This window comes from Ursus arctos, unplaced genomic scaffold, assembly GCF_023065955.2.
Source record: "Ursus arctos isolate Adak ecotype North America unplaced genomic scaffold, UrsArc2.0 scaffold_19, whole genome shotgun sequence".
In the NCBI taxonomy this organism is placed as follows: domain Eukaryota; kingdom Metazoa; phylum Chordata; class Mammalia; order Carnivora; family Ursidae; genus Ursus; species Ursus arctos.
The window spans coordinates 49,583,773-49,608,640 of record NW_026622863.1 but is presented as its reverse complement, the minus strand read 5'-3'; the positions used below and the strand labels follow the sequence as shown (position 1 = coordinate 49,608,640).

The 24,868-nt window shown below is 60.1% G+C and overlaps 1 protein-coding gene across 3 annotated transcripts in view; it reads right to left on the bottom strand.

Annotated features, from left to right (window-relative positions):
* Positions 1 to 438: 438 nt before the first annotated feature.
* The window catches only part of BICRA (BRD4 interacting chromatin remodeling complex associated protein), a 74,901-nt gene continuing 50,471 nt past the window's right edge, over positions 439 to 24,868 (bottom strand). For 2 of the 3 annotated variants that reach the window (XM_048223765.2, XM_044378239.3), the window contains exons 2-15: positions 22,914 to 23,014; positions 21,634 to 21,679; positions 21,507 to 21,549; positions 19,552 to 19,617; positions 15,767 to 17,728; positions 15,004 to 15,180; positions 6,307 to 6,939; positions 5,949 to 6,129; positions 5,539 to 5,648; positions 4,482 to 4,543; positions 3,016 to 3,164; positions 2,726 to 2,820; positions 2,391 to 2,493; positions 439 to 1,836 (exon numbers count right to left, since the gene is read on the bottom strand). In XM_048223765.2, coding sequence (XP_048079722.1) covers positions 749 to 1,836; positions 2,391 to 2,493; positions 2,726 to 2,820; positions 3,016 to 3,164; positions 4,482 to 4,543; positions 5,539 to 5,648; positions 5,949 to 6,129; positions 6,307 to 6,939; positions 15,004 to 15,180; positions 15,767 to 17,728; positions 19,552 to 19,617; positions 21,507 to 21,549; positions 21,634 to 21,674 — 4,710 coding nt within the window. In that variant the 5' untranslated portion in view covers positions 21,675 to 21,679; positions 22,914 to 23,014 and the 3' untranslated portion in view covers positions 439 to 748. Of the gene's footprint in view, positions 1,837 to 2,390; positions 2,494 to 2,725; positions 2,821 to 3,015; positions 3,165 to 4,481; positions 4,544 to 5,538; positions 5,649 to 5,948; positions 6,130 to 6,306; positions 6,940 to 15,003; positions 15,181 to 15,766; positions 19,618 to 21,506; positions 21,550 to 21,633; positions 21,680 to 22,913; positions 23,015 to 24,868 lie in introns of those variants that run through there. The other variant, XM_057314526.1, reaches the window with a different exon arrangement.

The window sequence follows — 24,868 nt, the reverse complement described above, 5'->3', positions numbered from 1 at the left end:
TGGGGAGGGATGGAGGGGTGGGAGGAAGACCCCGGTTTCCTGTTTTGGAGGTGTTCGGATTTCAGTCGAGGGACGGGAGGGTTCAAAATCTCTTTCGCTCTCTCTCTTGCTCACTCGAGCACACACACAGGGACACAGGACGCGGAGCTGGACACAGACACATGGATGGGACACAGGTGCCCACGGGCACAGCCCTCCGAGGTGGGGGTCCGGGGCGCTGGCTGACGCCCGCCCCTCCCTGCGTTTCCTTTTACAGCCTGTGGGGGGCGGTAGGGAGAGGCTGAGCGAGGCTCGCCAAGGACCCTCCCGGCTTCGAGCGCCCTCGACGCGTGGATCTGTGCGGCCACACGGACAAACCCGGTACCGGGACACACGAGAGCAGTGGGAACGACCAGGGTACCTCCATGCCTGGCAAACACACGCGTGTCCCCCCCCCCCCCCCCCACGGAGGGGCGGAGTGTGGCAGGAAGCGGGAAGAAATAGGAAATGACACACCGGGATTACCCCCACCTTTGGCAGGGGGACATTTTACATTACAGCCCCCTCCCCTAAATCCACAACCCCCACCCAACAACCCGGCTGAAGCAGGAAGTGGGGGAGGAGGCCTTTGTGACTCAAATAACTTAGGCAAGAAAAACTGTCAGGGGATCCCCGGCTCGTGTCCCCCAGGAGGCTGAGGTTCAACGCCCAGCTGCCCCCGGCGTCCGCGGGCAGCACGGGGGACAGGGAAGCGAAGACCGGCCCGGTGTTATCTGTTCAACGTCCTGGCGCCGAGGCCACCGTTGTGACTGGAGGGCGGGTAGGCCTCTGGCCTGTGCAGGGGCGACGGGGAGGCAGGCGTGACAGCCGTCGGGGCGGCGTGGGGGTACGGGGGTGCAGGTGTCCGACCCGGGGCCTGCTGGAGGTTCAGGATGCTGTCGATAGCGCTCTGCAGGTGTTCCGTGAGCGTGTCGTCCTGCGGACTGTCGCTGGAGAAGCTGGCCTGGTCCACGTCGGGCGACTCGGACTTGCGCCGCTTGGCGGGGGGCGCCTCCCAGCCGGGATCCCTGCTGCCGCTGCCCTGCCCTGCGCTGGCCGTGGGCTCCGGGGGCGCCCCCTTCAGCATGCGCTGGTACAGCTCGTCCTCCACCGCGGCCAGCTCGCGGATGAGCCCGCTGGTGGCCTCGTCCACTTTGGTGGGCAGCGGCGCCGGACTGCTGCCCCGGGCTCTGCCGGTCCCGGCCCCCTCCCCGGCCGCGCCGCCCAGGGCCTCCACGTTCTCGCGGTACGTCTTCCGAAGGGGCAGCCGGGGGCAGTGAGGGGCCAGCGCCGCGGGCTTGCGGTCGGGGGCGGCCGGCGGCGGGTGGTCCACTGTGCCGTTCATCTGGCCCGTGGCAGGGGGTGGCGGAGGGGGCCGGGGCGGGGGCTCGGCGGCCTTGAGGGCGGCAGGGGGCGGGGGCTGGTGCACAGGGTCCAAGGCGGTGTTGTGGACAACCTTGCTGAGCCCAGCCTCCTGCTTGATCTTGAGCTTGAGGCCGATGCGGCTCCGAGCCTCGTAGGTCTTGATGGGAGGGCGGTTGCGGGACGGCATGGGGCCGTCCTCATCGGCGTCCAAGGGCGAGGTGGCCGAGGAGGAGGAGGAAGAGGACAGGGAGGAGGACGCCCGGGCCCAGGTCACCGAAGGGGAGCCACCCGCCCCACCGTGCCGAATCACCAGCTTGGTTGGCAGGTGCAGAGGGGGCTGGGCAGGGGCCCCAGACACGGAGGATGGTGCTGGGCCGTGGCCAGGGAGCCGGTGTCCCTCGGAAGAGGCAGCGACGGGGAGGCCAAGAGAGCGCGAGGAAGACACATACTCGTCTGCAAAACCAGGGGGCCGAGAAAAGCCACGGGGGGGCATGAGGGAAAGCACGAGATGCCCGCGCAGAGCACAGCTAAGAGGAGTCCGCGTGTGATGGGCATGGACCATCTGCCGGGCCGGGGGCCGAGCCCTTGCCTCATCAGACCCTCAGGACGCAGCGCCAGGTACCACTCTTCTCAGCCATTCCCAAACCCCCTAACGTGCAAGCAGGAGCTGAGGCCTGAGAACGGCCCTTAAATTTTGCAATCACTTTGCTGGCTTCACCCCAGTCCTGCTCTTCTCCCCCGCTTCTCCGTCCCCCTGGGGGTGGTGGAATGTGCCCTCCAGCCAGGATGGAGCCGCACGGACACAGGGATGGAGGAGAACGAACTCAGTTCTCTCCAGCCCCAGAGCCCGGAGGTCAGGGTAGACCCCACCACGGCAGGAAGGTGGGGCGCTGGTGTACCCCAGTGGTGGGGAAAGGTCAGGCCGTGCACCCCGCTTCCTGCCCCCAGGTCAAATTCCATTGCAGGGGCAGGAACTGGGGAGCCCTCTCCCTCCCGTCCCCTCTCACCGGGCTTCTCCTTGGCCAACTGTTTGTCCAAGGCAAGGGTGGTCTTCTCCTCCTGAATGAACATGCGGTCGATCATCACCATCTCCGCCGAGGGGCTCACCCTCTGAGGGGGGAGACGAGAGGATGCGCCGGGGAAGGAGCCAGGCGGGGGAGGGCATGGGGGCCACCCGGAAGGACGGGAACGGGTTCCAAACTGGCCCTCTTGGGCTCTGACTACCAGCCTCCCGTCCTCCCTCCAGAGGCTTCAAGGAGCAGGCCCCCAAGCCCCGCAGCGGGCCCAGAGAGGGCAAGGGAAAGGGCGGGGTCCCCCAGGGAGAAAGGTGCCAGCACCCTACCCGGGACTCCTCCAGGAGCAGGAGGCGGTATTTATTGAGCATGGCCTGCGTGCGTTTCAGCAGCTGCGTGGAGACCGTCTCAAACTCCTCATCCACTGTGGGGGGGGGGGGGGGGGGGGGGGGAGAGAAAAGTCCAGAGGCACAGACGCTGGGGCGTGTGGCTTGCCCTGAGCCTCAGTCAAGCACTTGCAGAGGGGTGCCTGCACCTGCTCCCTCCCGCCCCCCTCCCAGGCTAGGGACCAGGGAGGGAGAGTCCCGGTGTGGGGGGGGGCGGGGAGGGGGCGGCTTACCTTTGTGGTAGTCATTGGGGGAGGGGAGGGCACCCTGGTAGACGTGGTAGGGTAGGAGGCGGTGCAGGGCGTCCTCGAAGGAGGGGAAGGCTGTCTTGTAGTCAGGGTGCAGGACGGAGCCCTGATGTTTGTGCAAATGTTCCAGGAAACTGGGGGGTGGGGTGGGGAGAGACCGACCACACAGACACACACAGACACACACACACACAGAGCTGGTGGTGAGGCTGGGAGAAACCAGACCCCGACCCTGAACCCCCAGGCCCCAACACAGACAGCAGGGAAATGCACTAACGTGGGCCGGACGCGCTCGTTCTGTCTCACGGACGCTGGCGACCAGCCAGGGGACCGGGTGCTGTCATTATCCCCACTCTACAGATGGGGGAACTGAGCCCCGGCGGAGTGACGTTCCTCCACGCAAAGCGCGTACACTTGGAGAACCCGCAGAGCCGGGGCTTCAAACTCATCCTCCTCCTGCTATACCCCCTCCCGCCACGTGGGGTCAGCACGTCCTTACTCTGCCTCAGGCCCAACAGCTACCTCGGGAAGGTGGGGAGGGAGGGTGGCTGGCTGGTCCGCGTGGTAAAATCCAGTTCTCTCCCGGGCTGTTTTCTACCACATCCCGCAGCAGTGAGTTATGTCTCTGTATTGCGTGACTGTCTCTCCCCAGACATGCTCGTCTCTACCCTGAGCTGCAGACCAGCACCCCCACCACACCACGGGGGCCGGAACCCTGGCTTGTTTTCAGAATCCAGCACAGGACTGGGCACTGAGTGAGTATCTGATAAACGCTTGCAGTAGAACGAGAGCAGGAGAGAGAGAATGCAGGCAACCTGGAACTTACCCATCGCCCACCCAGACCCCATCCACCCAAATATTCGTCTATCCACCCAAACACCCATCCATCCAGCCATGCGCCCACCCCAGACCCCGTCCTTCCGTCCGTCCATCCATCCATCCATCCATCCATCCATCTAGCCAAATACCGATTCACCCACCCAAATATCCATTTATCCGCCCACCCCAGACCCTTTCCTTCCAACCAGCCAGCCATGCGCCCACCCCAGATCCCTCCATCCATCCATTTAGCCAAACACCCATCAATCCATCTACCCAAATACCCGTTTATCCACCCAACACCCATCCAGCCACCCAAATGCCCACGCAGACCCACACTCGTCCATGCACCTACCGGGACACCCATGCATCCATTCACCCCAACACCCACCCATCTTACCACAGTCGCGAGGAATCCTCACCTGTCACCCCCTCATCACTACTATTACCACCCGACTCTCTCTCTAGAAGGGAAACTGAGGGTCTTTGAGGAAAATTATATTGCCCCAAACCACACAGCTAACAAGGGGCGGGGCCTGCACGACCGGACTTGTGAGGGGTGGTCCCCACACCCTGCTCCTGAGCCTCCGGGAAGGCATGGTGGGGGGGCGGTGCGCAGTGCTGCGACTCACCAGGCTTCTTTGCTGGGCTGCAGCGTGGGGGGTTTCTTCAGACTGCCCATCTTGCTCTCATACTGCGGGGCAGAGAGCTGAGTGAGAGACAGCGCTGCCGAGGGGCCTCCCCTTGCACCCTGACCCCCTTGGGACCCTGCCTGTGACAAAGAGGAGAGCTGGCCCACGTCTCCCCACCGGCCCCCCTCCCCCCGAGGTGGGGTCCTGGCCCCAGCTGCTGGGATGTGCCACCCAGCACATGAACCTGCCTCCGGGAAGACCTGGGCCAGGCCTTGCCTAGCTCCCTGCCAGCCCCTTCTCCGGAGGTGTGGGTATTGGCCTCCACCTGACTCGGTCTGGACACCAGGCCGGCTTCTGCAGGCTCCCTCCCTGTTCATCAAATGGCCTTGGCTTCTGCTGATGGTCTCGATGGTCCTGAGTCTGGCCCACCTGGCTGCCACGGTTCTCTCTTCCTGCCCCTGACTCCGCCCACTTTGCCTCAAACCTCTCCACCCTCGCTTCCCTCTAGGCCACTAGCGGTGATGTCCCCTCGGAGGCCGAGGTCGGCATCCTGGTCCCTCCACCTGCTGTGGTCTTGTCTTCCTGCCTCCCCTCCATATCCCCGCAGATGGCCTCTGCCTCAGTCTTCCCCACACTGCCCTGTCCCCCCCATTCTGGGCCCCCCCATCGCGTAACCCCCCGGCCCTCCCATCCCCTGCTCTGTCTAGGGTCTCACCACCTCCTTTCTCTTGCCTCCCTCACCCAATGGTCTCCCCGCATCCCTCCTCCTCCAGCCTCGAGCTCTCCCTGGTCCCACCCCCAGTGATGGCCTCAGGGACCCACTTGAGCCACCTCTCCTATCATCACCCTATGCCTTGGTGTCCGTGGGTCGCCATCTGTCTCATTCTCTGGCATGCACCCACCTGGGCTGTCCTGGTGTTTGACCCACTGCCCAGACTGGTCTCTGATGGCCTGTCAGTTGGCCTCCTCCGCCCAGCGGACTCTTTCCCGGCTCCCTGGTGACATCGCTCTGGCCCTAGCCACCCCCCCCAACCCCCCCCCCCCCGTGGCCTCTTACCTGCAGCCCGGAGGACTTCCCCGGCCCAGCCGCAGTGGCCTTGGCCACACTCAGGGTCGGGAGGCTGCTGGCGAAAGCTTTGCTCTCGGCAGGAAGCAGAGGAGGGAGGCCTGAGGGTGGGGGTGGGGGCAGACAGGGCTCAGGGGTCACTGGCACAAAGGCCCCACCGCAATGTGACCCCCAAGACTGCACCCCGCTCTCCTCCGGTCCTTTAGCCTCGGCAGCCCCACTAGCCCTGTGTCTCCTCCAATCTGGGAAGACAGTCCTTCCTCCTCCACCTTCCCTGTCCCATGAGGTCTGGGTGACCCCTTGGGCTCACGCACCCACAGCTCTGCCCAGCCCGTCCCCCTCCCCCCTGCCCGCCCACCTTCAGGCCCCCCACCTCTCCTCGTGGGCTACCTCTCCCCTACCTGCGGTGGCCATGGGTGCCGGGGCAGGGGGATGGCTGGGGGCGGTGGGGGTCCCGGATGGGGCCTGCCCGCTGACCAGCACAGAGGCAGTGGGGCTGGCGAGGGGCCCCAGGCTGGCGGAGGTCTGCGGGGCGGCAGGGGCCCCCCCGGCCTTGTTCTGGAGAATGATTCCGGACGGCACCTGAGGAGGGGGACAGGTGGTTGAGGGGTAGGGGGCACACACTAGGAGTGGTGGTGGCCGGGCACCAGGGCTGGGGACAAGAGAAAGCTGGAGCGTAGGCGGGACTCCCCATCGGACTGTACGGGGAGGGCAGGGCTTGCGGTGTGGGCGGCGGGGCTGGTCCCTGCCTCCGATTACCTGGTGAAATCTCTCGAGAAGAGCCTTCGGCTGGGGCAGCGCCGGGAAGGGGGTGGTCACCATCTGGAAGGTCCGAGGAGGCGGTGGGGGGGGCGCTGCGGGCTCAGGGACCAGGTGGAGGGTCGGAGGGGGTGTGGGGGACTTGTGGGGCCCCTGGCCAGGTGGGAACTGGAGCTGGAAGTCAGGTGGCGTAGGGGCTGGCAGCCTGGTAGCTGTATCCGTGGAGGCCACGACAGAGGACGTGGAGGCGGGAGGGAGGTGGGGGGCTGGGGGCAGCGGCCCCTCTGGGGGTTGGGAAGGCGGGCGCAGGGGGGGCTGAGGGGGGCCTGGGGCAGCAGGGGCCGGTGTGCTGGCAGGTGGGGGGACTCCGAGCTGGTTCTGGATGACAAAGATGCCAGGCAGAGTGGGGGGTGCCTGGGGTGGGGGGCAAGGGTGCAGGGTGGGCTCTGAGGGTGGGCGGGACAAGCTCTGGGGCTGGGAGGGAGGGCGGGAGTGGGGGCGGGAGGGCGGGCGGGAGGGAGGCCTGGCGGGATGTGGGGAGGGCAGGTGGGGGCTGTCTCCCAGAGGGGCCTGGTGAGGTAGTGACGGGGACGAGGAGGGGCCTGGGCCCTTCAGTGGAGCCGCTGCCGGGATCTGGGCAGGGGAGGGAGGTAGAGGGGAGGGGGCAGGGGTCAGAACCAACCTTGGCTCCCATTGCCCCAAGACACTGGGGACCCCAGCAACGCCCACCAGAAACCCTCCTTCTTAGCCACCCACCCCTGTCTTGACAGAAAGGACTCCACCATGGCTCTCCTTCCCACCTCTCATTTCTGAACTCCCCACTTCACCTGTCTACCTCTGCCCCCAACCCCACCCCCTTGCACCTCTCCCCTCCTCATCCCTCCATCTACTTGTCCTCTGCCTCGCCCCTGCACCTGTCCCCACCTCACCCCTCCGCCTGCCCCCGCCTCATCTCCAGACCTTTCCCTCTGCTCTCACCCCCCTCCCCATCTACCCCCCCACCCCCCAGACGAAGGTGAGCTCTGCAGGGTTCGGGGGCAGCAGCAGAGGAAGCAGTGGCGGCGGCAGGGGGCACCACACCAGCTGCCCAGCGGGGAGGCAGGGGGCCAGGGAGCGCGAGCACAGCAGCAGAGGGGAAGGAGGCGGCTGGATGGGGGCAGCATCCCAGCTGCCAGCCCTGCGGGGCCTGACTGTCCAGCCCACCCCCCGGGAGACGGAACCCAGCACAGATGGAGTGGCTGCAGAGCACGGGGCTGCCGGCTGTGGAAGGCGCGGGGCGGGAGGGAGGGGGTGCCGGGGGGGCCCAGAAAGCCGGGGCTAAGGATGACAACTGAGGGGCGGGGCGGGTTCCTCTAAATGTCCGTGACCTCTGCCTCCGTGTGCCTGTGTGGCCGCGACTGCAGGACTCCCTGGGTCCCACGTGAGCGTGCAGGTATAGGCACGTATGTCTGTGTGTATCAGACTCGCACATGACAGCCAGGCGCTAGTCTCTGATACGGACACCAGGACCTTGCCGAAAACACACCTGGGACACAGCACCTCCGCACGGTCCTCCCCCAGAGTCCTAACCTCAGCAGCCACTGCTTCCCCAGCGGGTGCCAGCTGAGTCCCCGGCCCTGGGCTGGCACCGAAGCCACACCCCGGTGACAGCCCACACCGATGTGGCACGGGCACCCCCTTGTCTGGTCGCTCTGTGGCCCTGAAAGCAGCGAAAATGCTGGAACTGTTTCGCAGATGAGAAACCAAGGCCTGGGAGCCAAAATGGCTGGTCCTGAGTCTCCCTGCCTCCCCTCCGCCCAGTGACCTCCAAGTTGTCCGAGGACGACTCAGGCTCAGCGGGTTCAGGGCGCTGGCCCAAGGCCACCAAAGCTGCCACGCTCCAAAGCCGGGGCTCTTTGCTTTGAGCCCCCAAAGTGGGCCGACTCATGATTTCAAGGTTATGACTTGCTTGAAGCCTCCAACGCCCTGGACCCTTCCAACACCCCATCCGAGGCTGGCCCCGAATAACTTCAGGCAATTCAAAACAAAAGCCCCCAAACCAATCCGTCTGCACACATCCCCAAAGGCCTGCCACCTCTGAGAAGAGATCGGAGAGGCCCTTGGCTCTCAGAAGGGGCTGCTGAGGCTGTCACCTAAACAGCCCTCCGGTCTGCATACTTTGAAAGGGTCGTGCCCTCTGACCTGGTAATCCGCCCTCGAGGAATCACTGATAAGAAGCATCACAGGGCTCCCCCATTGGGGGAGCACTGACAACAGAGAACAGAGGAAAACAACAGGCTTTGGTAAGGGTAAGGAAGAACAGCTGGCCACCTCACAAGAAGCCCTGGGAAGCGTGTGATCGGGGCTGGTGTGGAGAAAGAAACGTGCCCGAAAGCTAAGTGTAATCAGGAGAGAACGCGTGACATGACGGCAGGACGACCAGGGACACTAGATTACGCACAGTGGATAATGGTATCATCTCAGCGCTAAATCTGAATTTGATAACCCTGCCGTGGTCAAGTAGGAGAAGGTTCTTGTTCTCAAAGGCTGAGACATTAAGGAGTAAAGGAGCAGAACGTCTGCAATTTACTCTCCAATGATTCTGAATAAAAATGTATACGTATCAAGAGAGCGGAGGGTAAAGCGAATGTAGCAAGACACTAAGGGTGGAAAAATCTGGGTGGCAGCCAGCTTCCGAGGTGCCCCCCCCACCCCCCCCCAGCGATCCCCACCTTGTTATTATTCGGTCTCCTCCCAGACGGTCCCCAGGCTTGGTCTCTGGGACCAACAGATGCGGCAGAAGTGATCTGACGCAACTTCCAAGATTCAGTTACAGAAAAGGCTGCGCCTTCCATCCCGGGACTCCCCTTTCTGGATCATTTCCTTTGGGGGAAGCCAACTGCAGAGCATGATATAAACTGCCCTTTGGAGAAGCCCTTGTAGGGAGGAGCTGAGCCATATTCCCCAGCCCAGTCGAGCCTTCCGATGACCGCAGCCCTGGTTGACTCTAACCTCATGAGACATTACGAGGCAGCACCTGCCAGCTAAGCTGCTTCCGGACTCTTGATCCTTACAAGCTACGTGAGAGAAGTTAATGCTTGTTGTTTAAAGCTGCTAAGTTCGGGGGTCATTTGTTACACGGCAACAGATAACTAATACATGCGGGTAAAGAGTAAAGAACTCCCATGAGCTCCCTGTACTATTCGTACAACGTTGCTATCTGTTTGAAATTCTTTGTAAGCGTTTAAAAATAAAAACTGAGGGGCGCCTGGGTGGTGTAGTCGTTAAGCGTCTGCCTTCGGCTCAGGGCGTGATCCCGGCATTATGGGATCGAGCCCCACGTCAGGCTCCTCTGCTATGAGCCTGCTTCTTCCTCTCCCACTCCCCCTGCTTGTGTTCCCTCTCTCGCTGGCTGTCTCTGTCAAATAAATAAATAAAATCTTTTAAAAAATTAAAAAATAAAATAAATAGATAAATAAAAAATAAATAAAAACTGAAAAAGTTTATCTCGTACTCATTAAAAATACAAACACGCACCCCCCCTTCCCCAACCATGTCAAAAAACCAAATGATACAGCTGGGGAAACAGCTGCAATTCGTTGCACAGACAAAGCTCATTTCCATCATATATAAAGAGCCTCCAGAAATCACTAAGAACAAGAACCGATGAGAAAAAGGGGCCGAGGATGTGATCAGACAGTGCACAGAGAAGGAAACATAGAAGGCTTACATAGTTTGAGAGAGGGTCCACCTCATTTGTACTAAGAGTAATGCCCATTGAAAGCACCCTATGCAACCTTTTCCACTCATCGCATTAGGAACGAGCCACGTCTCATAAAGACAGTCTCTTCTATCGCCTTTGAGGGTCACTGGCACAACGTGCTACGACTCCAGGGCAATGCAATTCAGCAGCAGCTGTGCAAATTCTAAGTACACATTTGCTTTGATCCAGCAAACAGGCTTCCGGGAAATGACCTGGCAGACGCAGGTGCACTTGTGGGAACTGACGGGTCGACAAGTTGTTTACTACAGCTGTGTGGGGAGAGACAAAGCCCGGACTTGGCGAGCGTGCATCTACAGAGCGTTTACAGGGGAAATGAATGACAGTCCGTCCCTACGGAGGAATACTTCACAACTCTAGCAAGGGATCAAGGAAACTCTCCGCACGCTGCCAAAGCAAGCATTTCATGTGCTACCTTCCGGGCGGAGAGAAACGTAAATCCACATTTACGCTAGGCTGCTCGTGCGCAAACAACCGGAAGCATATACGACAGCTAAGTACTTGTGGTTTTCTGGAGGGGCAGGTGGGCCGGGAATGCAGGCATGGGTTTGGGACACTTTCCCCTTTATTTATTTTTTATTTTTTATTTTTAAGATTTCATTTATTTCTTTGACAGAGAGCTAGAGAGAGTCAGAGAGCACAAGAAGGGGGAGCAGCAGAGGGAGAGGGAGAAGCAGATTCCCCGCTGAGCAGGGAGCCCGATGTGGGGCTCGATCCCAGACCCCTGAGATCATGACCTGAGCCGAAGGCAGATGCTTAACCAATCCCCTTACTTTAAAAAAATGCTTTTGGGAGTGTCTGGGTGGCTGGTCCATGAAGTGTCCAACTCTTGATTTTGACTCAGGTCATGATTTTAGGGTCGTGAGATCAAGTCCCATGTTGGGCTCCATGCTGAGCATAGAGCCTGCTTAAGATTATCTCTCTCTCTCTCCCCCTCTGTCCCTCCCTGCCCCGTCTCTCTCTCTCTCAAAAAAAAAAAAATGCTTTTTGATGATTGATGTTGATTGCATGATGACGATGTGAACATAATCCCTAATTCTAAAAATTAAAAATGTGGGGCGCCTGGGTGGCACAGCGGTTAAGCGTCTGCCTTTGGCTCAGGGCGTGATCCCGGCGTTCCGGGATCGAGCCCCACATCAGGCTCCTCCGCTAGGAGCCTGCTTCTTCCTCTCCCACTCCCCCTGCTTGTGTTCCCTCTCTCGCTGGCTGTCTCTATCTCTGTCGAATAAATAAATAAAATCTTTAAAAAAATAAAAAATTAAAATTAAAATTAAAAATGTTTTAAATGGGTGGGAATCATTCTGTGAAAGCACACACACACACACACACGTCCCAGCCTGCAAGTCAGCGGTCCAAGAGATCTGGCTGAACGAACAAAGCAAGGTACAGAAGAAAGGCGCGGTACGGTTCTGTGTGTAAGAAGGGAGCGTGTGTGCCCACGTGTGCACACGCACGCTGTCACGTCTACCGGGCTCCGAGCTTAGACAACTAGGGAGTTCCCACTCCAGGTGATTCCGTTCCCCAGGCGACACCTGGCAATATCCGACGATCGCCAAGACTGTCCCACCTGGAGAAGGGCTGTTGCTGGCAACAGATGGCTGGAGGTTAGGGATGCTGCTCAGCGGGCTACCGAGCTCGGGACGGCCCCCCCCAATGGAGAATGACCCGGCCCCCAGTGTCGCTAGTGCGTGTGCTGTAAGGACATGGTGGGGCTCCACAGAGAAATCCGCGGGGGTGGGCATTTATGGGGAAAGGGCCAGAAATGCCCCGAAAGGGAAGACTCACTTTAACCGTATGCCCTTTTTCCTTTTTATTTTTATTTTTTTAAAGATTTTATTTATTTATTTGACAGAGATAGAGACAGCCAGCGAGAGAGGGAACACAAGCAGGGGGAGTGGGAGAGGAAGAAGCAGGCTCATAGTGGAGGAGCCTGATGTGGGGCTCGATCCCGTAACGCCGGGATCACGCCCTGAGCCGAAGGCAGACGCTTTAACCGCTGTGCCACCCAGGCGCCCCCCCTTTTTCCTTTTTAAACCAAATTTTTCAAACCACGGCTGGGTAACGCTCTTTGCGTCACAATGACAAAGCTTGTGTGTGTGTGTTTGTAAGCGGACTGTAGAGAAGACACAGCAGGCCTTGAGCTTTCTAAGCAGGACGGTCAGTGCTCCCTCCCTGGAAAGACGGTCAGGGGCCCCATCAAGGGACAGTTTCAAGAGCTGGGATAGTGATGACAAAATCCATCCCTGGACTGTGAGCCCCAAGAGGGCAGGGCTGGGGCTGCCTCGCCTGTACCTCCCTGCAAAGGGCTGGGCACGAAGCAGGTGCGTGGGGAATGTGGGCTGAAGCAGCTGACATGTCTTCTCAAAGGTCACGCACGGCTTCGTTGCTACCCTTACTGCGCATGCCCCGTATCTGCTCGCGGAAACGCCCGCTCTGTGCAGAGCCAGCGGGAGGTCGGCGGCTTTGTCCCATTTGGCAGACAGGTAAACCACGTCTCAAAGCCTTTGATGCTAAGCAGAGCTGGGACTCACGCTCAGGTCTGGCTTTCCCAAGAAAGGTCTGGCCACTAACCATTCGGGTTCGAATCCAGGCCCTACCAGCTAAGGAACCTTGGGCAAGCTACTTAATCTCTGTGCCTCTGTTTCCTCCTCTGTAAAATGGGGAGAATGTCTACCACCTACCTGACAGGAGGATGAAATGAGAGGACGCTTGGAAAGGGTTCTGAACAGCACTTAGAAACAACAGAAATGCTACCATGCCATTACGTAATGCTCTCCTCCGCATGCCTCTAACCCCTGAAGCAAACTCCAAACTAGACCCTGAATCCTTCCACTTCCTTCTGTCATCGCTGTGACCGCCCTGGTCTTTGAAGCCCTGTCATCTTGTCCCATGAGGATCTCTGGGCTTCATTCTTGTTGCCCACCAAACCATTTTCCACTGGAAGCCAGAGGGATCACGGAAAGGCCATGCCACGGCCATGCCAGGGCCCAGCTGAAAGCTCTCAAGTGGTTTGGCCAGGTCCAAACTCTGGCCCACGAGGCACTGCCAACCTCTCTGACCCGACCTCCCTCCACTCCCCTCTGGCCTACTTTCCATCTCTTGACATCCCAAGCTTGTCCTTGCCTCAGGGCCTTTGCACATGCTGTTGCCCCCCACAACTTCTCTTTCTTCAGGCCTCGGCTTAAATACTTCCCCTTCCTGAGGCGTTCCTGCTCTCTCTCCCTCGAGTGGGTTCCTCCTGTCTCCTCTTGGGGACCCTGCTCCCTTCAATGCTTTCATCTCTCGGGCTGTTTCCCTGCAGCTGACCCACATCTTGTTCGAGAACATTCTCTCCCTTTGATTGCACTGGGGCTACCCAGCACAGAGCCAGCACAGGGCGGGCTCCCGTGTGTGAGCTTGATTTTATCGGTGAATGATTTCCTCCACTGATTTACCCAATTCTACAAAACCCCTGGTACAGCTGACCGTGGGAGGCTCAGGGAGGGGAAGCCGCTTGCTGGAGGGACCTAGGCCTGTATCTGACCCACTCTAGAGTCGCTGCTTCCAACTGGAGTCGCTCAAGGGACAGGTGGCTCCTGGCCTCTTGTCCCTCCCCCACTTCTGCTTCTTTCTCCTTCTGGGGGAGAGATGGCCTGAGGCATCCTGACCCCGTGTCCCTCTTGACAGTGATTCTGGACCAGATCCTGCTCCATCCCACAGCAATAATAACGAAAATAGCAAATATTTCTCGAGGGCTTACTCTGTGCTAAAGCATATGTTAACTCATTTACTCCTAAGAGGTCTCTAAGAAACTATGATTCCCATTTTCCAGATGAAGAAATCAAGGTTCAGCAGTTACGGGGAAACGCACAGGGTCAGCACAAGGCCAGGCACATACTAAGTGCTCTCCTTCCCCAAATAATCTGTTTAAGGAAAGAAGAAACTGGTTGCTTAAGGCCATGTGGCAAGTAGCAGAACTGGAGAGTGAAATCATAACTGTTTAAGGCCAAAGCCCCCACTGCTTTCTGTCACCCTGACCTTGCTGATGTCATTCCCTCCTCTTCTATCTCATCTGAATGAGTATAACATCCCCCCCTCCAGAATAAAAGGGAGCCCTCTCTAAACTTAGGTGCTTATGACTCACATGAGACAAAGGCTAATCTTCCTAATATGTAAAGAGTTTCTACGAATCAACAAGGACCAATAACCCAAATTTTAAATTTGGCAAGGCTTACGCGCTGACAACTCCAGAGAAAACACAAATGGCCTCTGACGGACCCAGCACTTCCCTCCTTGAGAACTTACCCTACATAGTGAGACATGTACGGTCATCCTTTGCGGCTTCGCTCATCACAGCGAAAGAGCGGAAGTGACCTAACTGCCCGAAAAGGACCGGGGAGAGAAAGAAAGCGCGCGCACACAGCGGGAGCGCCGTGTGGTCCTGCGGAAGAAGGAAGCACCATCTCCAAGCCGAATCTTTAAATGAGCAAGACTGCCGAGCATGCTACCGTGTTTGTAACAATGGGAGAGAAAGACTCCAGGTGCCACTCTCCTTATCCGAGCATGGAAAGCGCTGCAAGAAACCGCCCTCGGGAAAGCAGGGGGCTGTGGTTCAGGAGAAGGGGCTTTTCCGCGAGACCTTTAGTAGCTTTAGAGATGTGAACCCCCTGAGTGTGCTGCCTACCCAGATGTGAACATGAGAATTCTAGGGAAGTCCTGCCTGCTGTGTGCCCCTCTGCCTAGAGTGGGGGCTCCCCCAGGTCTGGCCCGGGTCGCAGGAGTCCATGACTGTCAGAAGACCCTCGGGAAATATCTGGGGAGCGAAGGAGCACCCTTCCCAAGCCAGCAAGACAGAGAGGCAGGCAGGGCAGCCAGAGCGGGGAGGAGGGAGCGGGAGGAGGGGTCGCAGGGGCAAGGCTCGGTCTGAGCTGGGACAGAGGCTGCTGGGGTTCATCTACCTGGGGGGCCGGCGCTGGGGAAGCCTGGCTGTCGGGGGCCTGAGGGCCGAGGCCAGCTCCTTTGGCGATGGGGGTGCTCGGGGCTGGGTCTTGGGCGGGAGGCGGGGCGCTGACTATGACCGAGGCGGGCACGGAGAGGTGGGGGCCGTCTGCGGAGAGGGGCTGCTGGCTCCTCTCCTAAAACGGGCAGCCCGCACAGGGTCAGAAGGCCGCCCCACGGACCCACAGCCTCCCCACCCCGAGACCCCAGCCTCCCCGAGGCTCCGGGCATGGGGGGGGGGGGCGGGAACCAGGCAGACGGGCACTGAGAGGCTGGGTGCAGAGGCCAGGGCGGCCGGGAGCCCCGGGGTCCAGGTACCAGGGAGGCCGCAACCCCAGCTCGGTCCTCTCAGGCCCTGCCAATCTTCCAGCTCCGCCTCGCCCGCAGCCTCCTGCCCCGTCTGTCTGTCTGTCTGTCCACGTCTTGACCACTCTCCCCGTGATTCTCGCACCCTCCAGCAGGAGGATGGACGGTCAGTCTGTCGGCCAGTCAGGCCCCCTCCTTGTCTGTCTGTCAGTCCCTGTCACCCTGCGGCTTCCCCCGAGGGAACGCACGGACCGGGAGCAGGGCTGCCACCTCTGAGATGCTCTCCTTAGCCCACCAGACCCTCCCCGGTCGCTGCCTCCACCACACAGTTTCCGCACCAGCTCCTGGCCCCTCTCTGCAGCACACCCCCTCCCGCCTCCCTCACCCCCCCATCCCTGCCAGCCCAGCCCCAGTTACCTGGGGCAGGAACATCTGCAGGGAGTCCTGAGTGAGGATGGCCGTGGTGGCGGCAGAGGGCGGCTGTCCCAGGACGATCTTCTCTGGGCTAGACGCCAGGCCTGGGCTGGGCTGGGGGGTGGTGGCCTGAGGCGGGGCGGCGGCCTGAGGGGTCGGGGCCTGCAGGGGCTGCTGCTGCGCCGGTGGCTGCTGGAGGCCCAAAGGCAGCGGGGTGCTGACCGCCGGTGGCGCCTGGGGGGCTGTCTGCACCGTGAGGACAGGCGCGGCCTCCCCCGTGGCGGCAGGGGTGGCTGGCTGCACCAGCCCGTCGGGGGTGTTGAGCATGGCCACGGCGCTGGGGGGCAGAGTGACCCCCTGGAGGACGGTCGTGGCAGCGGGGCCGGTGGGTGCCGGCTGGCTCTGCGTGGGCAGGCTGCCCGCGGCCAGCGACACAGGCATCTGGAAGAGCGCAGGCTGGCCCACCTGGATGGGGGCGGCCGAGAGGATGTGGGCCGCGCTGTGGGCCCCGGAGTGGGGGGCCAGCACGGGGCCCAGGCTCAGCGGCCCCGCCAGGTTCTGGTTGGTGAGGATGGGGTTTGCGATGAGCTGTCCGCCTGCGTGAGGCGCCGCGGCTGCCAGGATCTGCCCGCTGACGTTGGTGGGCAGGGCCGAGAGCGTCTGGGGGAGCTGGACGGCGGGCGCGCCGGGCAGCAGGAACTGGTTCTGGCCCGGCAGCATGTGCTGGGCGGGGATGACGATGCTGCTGCCTTGATTCAAGAGGTGGACGCTCATGGGCTTGCTCAGGGCCCCGGGGGGCTGTGGCGGGGCGGCCCCGGTCGTGGTGGCAGGAGGCTGCTTAAAGACATTCGCCTGCAGGGCAGGTGCGGGGAAGCCCGACAGCACCACGTTCTGGCCGGCCTTGCCTGCTGCCATGAAAGTCAGGTTCTGGGGGGCCTTGGGCTGCTGTGGGAGGCCCCCCGCCTCGCCCTGGATGGTGAGCGTGGTGCCCGCCGGGGCGAATGGCTTGGGTGTCAGCTGGTAGAGCTTGGGGGGCAGCACGCCGGCAGGCTTGGGCTGGATGGGCGTGGGCGTGCGATGCAGGATCACGTTGGGCGCCGGGACCAGCGGCGACGTGCCGAGGCCGGGGGCCACCGCCAGCGGTTGCCCCGAGGGCGCCCCGCTGGCCGCTGCCGTGGCCGCTCCCGCCCCTCCAAACACTGAGTTCCCGTTGAGCGTGGTGGCCACGGCGGTGGGGAGGTTCTTCTGAATGACCAGGCCGGCCCCCTGGGGCGAGACGCCGGCCGACGCCAAGGTCACTGGCTCTGAGGGGCCAGCCGCCGAGGCCAGATAGCCGCTGACGGGCACCTGCTTGGCAAGGAGCTGGGAGGTGGGCGGGTTGAGTGCCATGACGGGCTGGCCCACCACCTGGATGGGTGCCAGGCCGAGTGTGGCCGCCGTGGCGCCCCCAGGGCTGCCGTTGGGCAGGCCCTGGAGGCCTGGGATGGGCTGCAGGGTCACATTGCCCAGGCCCACGGGCTGCAGGAAGGGTTGGACGCTCAGGGCTTTGTTGACCACGTCCTGGGGTGGCACCAGGGCCTGGTGGGTCAGCACGGTGGGCGGGGCCTGCAGCCCCAGCAGGTCGGTGCCGCCGGGGAACAGGGCCTGGGGCCCAGCGGCCACGGCGGCAGCCCCTCCGGCACCTGCCGGGCCTGCTCCGCCATCTGCGGGCTGGAGGGTGGGCAGCTGGAAGGGGCCCAGGTCCAGCTCGGCCTCGGCCTCGAGTGTCTGCTCAGTGATATTGGCCTCTTGGAGGCTCTGCTGCAGGATGTCGCAGGGCTGGTCGGCGCCCCCGCCGCCCCCGCCGCCGCCCCCAGCGGCCGGCGAGCCCAGGATTGCATCCTCTAGGAAGTCTAGGTCCACGCTGGGGGCCGGCTGCGTGGGCTCTGGGCTCAAGTGGTTGCCAGAAGCTTCTTGCACATGGAGCTGGAGGCCGGGTAAGGTGGGAAGGGAAGAGCGGAGGTTAGCAAGGGGCTGGCTCAGGGCTCGGCTGAAGCAAAAGGACCCCTGTGCCAGAGCAGTATGGGCAGAGAGAATATTCCATCTGCGCGTGGCTGGACCTAGGTTCAAATCCCAGCTCCGCTTGGCTGTACAACCTGGGGCTGGCTCAGTCTGGCCTATTTCCCTGTCTGTCCACAGCAGTAGAAAGGAATAAAGCCTATCCTTTAAGGAGCCGTAAAGGCCCGTAATACTTATCTGCGATTCCAAAGCTCGAAAGGGCTCTGAAAATGGCAAATGTCTTCCTAACTCTTTCGGTAGCAAAACCTGACCAAAAGTGACACGGCGTTCTTGGGCAGGACCACGAATTGTCCACGTAACGGGAGTCTTCCTGACCACGGAAAGGTGAGCGAGCGTGCTACGTGACATTCTGCATCACCTTCCCAGCATCTGAAAAATTCTGAATTCTGAAACGCGCCTGGCCCCAGAGGTGTCGGATAAGAGACCACGGCTGTGTTAAGGGCAGCAGCAGCTACGGCTGTGAACCCGATTTTGCACGCGTGGCGCCGAGTCTGACATGTCTTCAGTGCCTCCCGCGCTGTCCCGGATCGCGATCCAGGATGAGCACAATCGAGAGACGTGTGACGATTTGAGCAAATATCGCACAAGCGCTAATGACGCTTAGAGCACGGAATCCCCACTGGTATTTGACCAGATAACAGGTCAAAACTTGGGAGTTCGAAAGATCCGGAGTTCAACCACACGGAGGGCTCACGGCGGCACCTGGCACCTTAGCAAGTGTGCGAGAAGCATCGCTTAACATTATTATTATGCCATCCGTGGTGGTGTTGTCGGTAACAAGCTCAGTGAGGCGGGCACCGCCCCCCATCCTCTTTTCCCAGACGGAGAGAGGGGGCCCCTACTCGGCCCCAACCCAGAACCAGGTGGTTCTGAGCTCTTAACCACTAAATGGCCACAACCAAACCTGCTTCCTAGGACGGTCGTGACGTTCGCTGACCTCACATATGGGAGGCTTAGAACCTGACCAGGGACTTCGTAAGTATTTGTACTATGAAAGATGGAATTATCCAGAATATATTATTATAGTTGTCGTGGACATTAAATAAAAGTGACCGGAAGGGGCTTGGCGGCATATAGTGAGTGTTCAGTGAATCACAGTTATGATGACCGGGTGGGAGGGGGGAGAGGAGATAGGAGGAGGAGGGGGGAAGGGAGAAAGAGGAGGCGGGAGGGATGGGAAGGGGAGGAAGAAGAGGTAAGGACAACTGGCACAGTCAGGCATCCATAGGTGCTCAATTAATGTCCACTGCGTTCTGCACTCTGGGCTTGGCTCATCACCCCTGCCCTCTTTTTCCAGATGGAGACAGAGGTCTGCGTCAGTCAATCCCCCTCCCCCAGGTCACACCCCGCCATAGCTAAGAGGGGACAGGCCCCCAGACTCCCACACTCTCTGCTCCCGAGAAGAGTGTCCCTCAGCGAACCTCAGAGCTGGCATCTGCCTCAGCTTGCCAGGACCACTCTGTACCAACAGACCCCCAAGGCCCGGGACCCAGGACCCTCACCTCTTCCTGAGGAGCTGGTGGGCAGAGCCAGGCCATCCCACCGTGGTCCCACCTCCGCCCCACACAGCTGTCTGTGACCGCTCTCCCCCCTCCAGCAAGTGCCCCAGAGGGACGATCATGACCCCCTCCCTCTTGCTGTTAGGGCCTCCCTCCTGCTGGCCGCCACCAAGGGCAACATGAGCCATGACTGAGAGCCTGGGCCCCTCCCAGAACCCCTGGGCCACTTACCCCAGGACCTTCATAGAAGGCACTTTGGGCCTCCCCGGGGTTATCCAGGAGGTCATCGCCATCGAGCTGCAACAAGACCCGCCCCCACCCAAGGTCAAAGGTCAGCCAGGCAGCGGGCAGGCCCTGCTCCAGAACAAAAACCATTTAAAGTTACACCAGACCAAAGGACAAAGATGGGGTGGGGGTGGGGGGTGGGCGCAAGAAGTACAGGGAAATTCCCCCTCCAGAAAGGAGGCCCCAAAGAAAGGGGCCTGGCAGCATGTTCAAAACCCAAGGTGTCCCCGGCACGGGGTCTGAGGCTCTCCCTACACGCCTGTCTGGAACCCTAGAATCCTGCCTCCGTGCCTTCCCCCTTCACCCGTCTGGCAGCACGTCCCCCAGGACCCGTCACAGTCACTGCCCCCTCCCAACAGCCGCCCGTCCTGCCTCACTAAGTCACTCCTTTCTCTACGCGGCCCAAGTACCCGGCATGCCCCGCTGTCCGGGCACCCAGCGCACCATGCTGAGCCCATCTCTAGGACGGCAGGGACCTGGCCGACTCCCAGGGGCCTCTCTCGCGCCTAGAACAGGGCCCGGCATCCACACAAGTGCCCGCTGAATGTCTGTCCATAGTGCAGCCTCCCCGGTTTCTCTCTACCTGGACGTCTCTCCAGAACGCCAGCCTGGCACGGCCAACAGCTTCCTGTGTGGAGTCCGCCCCAAACTCCCACCACCGGAGACACAACCCCGGATACTCTCCTCCTCGACGTCTACTCCACCTGCAGGTCTAGTTGACTCTGCCCCCCCAGACAGGGCCCAAAGCCAGCACCTGGTACCCCTCCACTGCCCGCCCCACGCCCGCGGCCACCCTCATCCCGCTGCACTCGCCCCCACTCCACAGATCATCTGCGGCTTCTCCTTCCAAGAAGTGGCACTCTGTTCCCCTCCCTGGGAGTGTGGGCTGGCTTGGTGACCTGCTTCCAATGAATACATGGTGACAAAAGTGATGGTGTGTGACTTCAGAGACGAGATCATAAGAGGCACTGAGCTTCCTCCTGGCTCTCTCCCTTGGGTCACTCACTCTGGGGGAAGCTGACTGCCATGTGGTGAGGACGTTCAAGGATGCTAGGGAGAGGCCAATGTGATGAGGCCCTGAGGCCTCCAGCCAATAGCCCAGGGAAATAGACCATCAGGGAAGCATGTCCTCCGGCTGCAGACGAGCCTTCGGATGAGAGCAGCCCCAGCCAACATCCTGACGGCAACCTCAGGAGAGAACCCGAGCCAGAAGCACCTAGCTAAGCTGCTCCCCCAAGTCCCAGCCCTCAGAAACTGTGAGAGCACTAACAAATTGTTTTAAGTCACTAAGTGCTGGGATATTTGTTATGTAGCCCTAGATAACTGATACAACTCCTTGTGGCTCAGTACTTCCACTCTCCCCCGCTTTGTTCGAGGCCCTGCATGAAGGGTGACTCTTGTCCACTCCAGTCTTACCACTACTAGTTTCCCCTTCTGTCCGGCCCCACCAGCCTTCTTTCTGTTCCTCGAACATGGCAAATTTTCCTGCATTTCTACCTGTCCTTCCCCTGCCCAGAGCACCATGGGTGCCTCCCTCTCATCCTTCACGGTCGCCTTCAAGGTCACCTCTCGCCTACACTAGCTAAAGAAGCCACGGCCCCTGCCCCCCATTCATTTTGCTTTAAACCATTTTTGTTGTGCCGGTGACATTCTTATTCCTTATCCTATGCTGCAGGGCTCTGTCCGCGATCACCTTTAGCAGTTACTGCTTTGTTTACCAAGGAAATGTGTACGGCGTGAGGACAGGGATTTGTCTTCTCTTCTGCTCTTGCCATAACCCCGAGGCCCAGCTCCCAGAAGGCATGAGGCAGATGTCTACTGAATCAGGGACACAGGTCTCTCAGCCCCCCAATTCCACAGCCCTCTACCCCGGAAAGGCCCCTGCCTGCCCCAGCACTCACCTTCTCGGATCCATGTAGGAAGTCATTGAGGGCCTGAGGGTCACTGAAAGACAGAAGGGGAGAGACACTGAGGAGATGAGGGGCGGGGGAGGGGGGACAGGGAGGGCTGAGGGAGTCCGTTACTCACCAAATCACGTCTAGTAAGCATCTCCCATCCTCATCATCCATCGCCACTGAATCGCGTGGGGCAGGGAGGGAGCAAGGGAGACAAGGTTAGACGTAGGCAGTGTGCCAGGACCCTCCCTTCCAGGACCACTCCCTGGGACCACAGTCTCTGGAAGGTCAGAGTTTCTGTTCCCTTGAGTCTATGGGTGTGGGTGAGGGTGGTGAGCAGCCAGAGATGGCTGCTTTTTCCTCCTCCCCCGACCTCTTCCCCAGCATCTGATGCCCACAATGAGGACATCCACCAAGACTGAGTGAGCCCTGATCACGTGCAGGCCGGTGCTGAGTGCTTCACACACCTGTAACTCTTTTAATCCTCACGGTACCCCACAAGGTGGGTCCTGCCACCCCCTTGTTGCAGAGGAGTAAATGGGGGCCCAGAGACCGTCATTCATCTCCCAGCCAGCAGGGGGCAGAGCCAGGCCTTGAACCCAGAGTCTGGCCCAGAGCCTGGGCTGCCCTGCCTCCCTGGGCCAGGGTCTGGCTCAGAGTGGGGTGTGACAAGGGTCTGCTCTGCGTATGAACAGTCCTAAACTATTCAGGTCTTCTCTGAAGAGTGCCTTGGAGAATCTGAGAAGGCAAAAGACCATTCTGCCAAAAACATGCAAGTGGGCCCAAACTGTGACACATGCTTTCCCAGGGGCTGTGGGACACACATGTGCACACTTCACGGGCCTTGGGTCAACAAGCCCAGCCTAGAACATGCCATGCGAAACTGGCGGGAACACCCCCCTACACACACTCCAAGGACTTTCCCTTCTAGAGTTGGCCATGGGGACTGTTCCCGGAGGTCTTTCTCAGGCTCTGGTTGCACTTGGCAGTGGCGACAATAGGCTCTCTCCGGCTCCATATCCCAGCCCCACCTATGCTTCCTTCTTCCCGTGTCACCACCAGGTCTGCGGCCTACAGCCCTGCCCTTCCCGCCCAGCCCAGGGCAGGGGTGGGGTGGGGTGGGGTGGGAGGGAAAGGCCCAGCTAGAGGACAGAAAGGCAAGACCTGCAAAGAATCTGGAGAAAAGGGAATAATGGGGAGAAGATCCCACCTGCAGTTGGCATGGAGGCAGGGGGATGGTACAGATGACCCAGGGGGCCCAAGGCCGGAGGGGGAGGGGTGGAAGGGTGTGGCCAAGCCAGGCTCTGCCAAGAAGGAGTGTTCCTTCCTCCCTGGGGGTCAGGGTGGGCCCAGGGAGGTGGAATGAGGGACAAGCGCCCCTCCGGGCATGAACTGGGACCCCTGGCTGGTTACCTGCGCTACAAACGAATCATGAAGGGAAGGAGGGGGTGTCCACTCCAGGTCTACGCGGGGCCCCCGGCTGGGGACTTGGGGAGTGTCCTTTCGGGGGCCAGCTGTGGAGAGAATAAGAGAGGCTGTAAAAAGTCCGTGACAAGGAGAAAGACGGGGGGGAGAGAGGGAGTGGGGAGCCCAGGAGAGGGGTTCACCAGGCCACGTGTGAAGAGGTAAGAAAAGACGGGGTTAAACACAAGTTGAGAGCAGGTGAGACAACACTACACGTGATCCCATAGGCGACACGCACACCCAGAGCGCAGGGCAGGGCGCTACAGAACAATGCACGCTACAGCACCGTACAACAGCATCTGAGAGAATTTACTGACGCTTGGACCTCATAAAACACAGTCGATTCTCGTTATCTGAGGCACTTGCGTTCTGCACAGCTGCCGAGAGCACGCGGTTGTGAATTCCGGGCCACCGCTCCCGGGAGGGGGACACAGCGTGGCCTCCTGTGAGCCTCGGCTCACATTCTCATCAACCCATGGATACACAGCCTTAGTCTACTGGTGTTTCTGTTTAGAGATGCCTCATGTAATACAAACTGTTGATTCGTTAACACTGAACCCTCGGCCAACAGCTCTGTGACTCGTGCTTAAGGGACACGCATCGAACACACGTACTGTCTCCGGAGGGCACATCCTGGCCTTCCTGCACTTGGGGACACGAGGTAGCACTTCAGCCCTACACCGGGGGCCGTTTTTAACAGCGAAACCACTCACAAAGAGGACAAAGATGCAAAAACCATGGCACTCAACAATATGGGAGCTGAACCAAGAAGGCAAAGCGTGACCTTGTTCAACCAAGGCGGGCACGTGCATTTGGGACCGCTTGAATTTTTCACATGTCCCCCGGTGACCAGGGAAGCACGTCGGTATTGATCTATGGGTTATAGGTGCTCGCAAGGAGGCAGCTTCGCAAAGATGGAATCGGCTGTAATGACCACAATGGTAGTGCCTGCCCGCCACTGGTTTTAAGTGCTCTACGTGTATGAACCCGGTTCACCTTCCCTAGATCCCTGCGAGGCAGGCACTTTGATTAGCCCTGTTCTGTAGACGGGGAAACGGAGGCTCAGAACAGTGCTCAATACGCCCAAGAGCCCTCAACTGGTAAAGGGGCCAGGCTGGGGTTTGGGCCAAGGCAGGCTCACTCAGAGTCCCCGCCCTTAACTGCTATCCCGCGCACGTTCCTCTTGTTCCTCTCGTCATGCTGTTTCTCTTCTAAAATCTGAAGCAAATATGGCAAAAATGTCAAGATAAGATGAAGCTGGGTGGCAGCCTTTGTTATCATTTTAAGAATGCTTGGAATAGTTCAGATTCGAAAGAGCCAGAGGAATGGGAGCACCCAGTGGCTTCCCCTCTTGCTCAGCAGGCTCAGGCCCCGGAAAGATCTAGAAAGCATCTGTCACACAACTCAGGAACACGGGATCCTGTCCCAGCGAGATTCCAGGTGCACTACCATGGCCTGGGGGTGTCCACAAGCATGCGAGGTGGCTTTGCCAGAGGGGCCTGCTTTGCGTGGGGTCTTCCGCCCCGCCCCCCGTGCTGAGTTTCAGGTGTGGCCCAAGCTCTGCAAACCTCAGGCTAGCAGAATTAGAGCCAGGAGTGGGTGCTTCCTGACCAGGACTCTCCAAACGGCGCCCACGGCTGAATGTCCAGTGGGAGGCTCTTGAGAATTTTTTTTATTCCTGTGTGTGTTTTTTTTAAAGATTTATTTATTTGAGCGGGGGAGGGGCAGAGGGAGCGAATCCTCAAGCAGACTCCACGCTGAGCGTGGAGCCCGACGTGGGGCTCGATCTCACAACCTATGAGATCATGACCTGAGCCGAAACCAAGAGTCGGACGCTCAACCGACTGAGCCACCCAGGTGACCCCAGTCATGCATTTTCATTCCCCCGGTACCAGCAAAGAAAT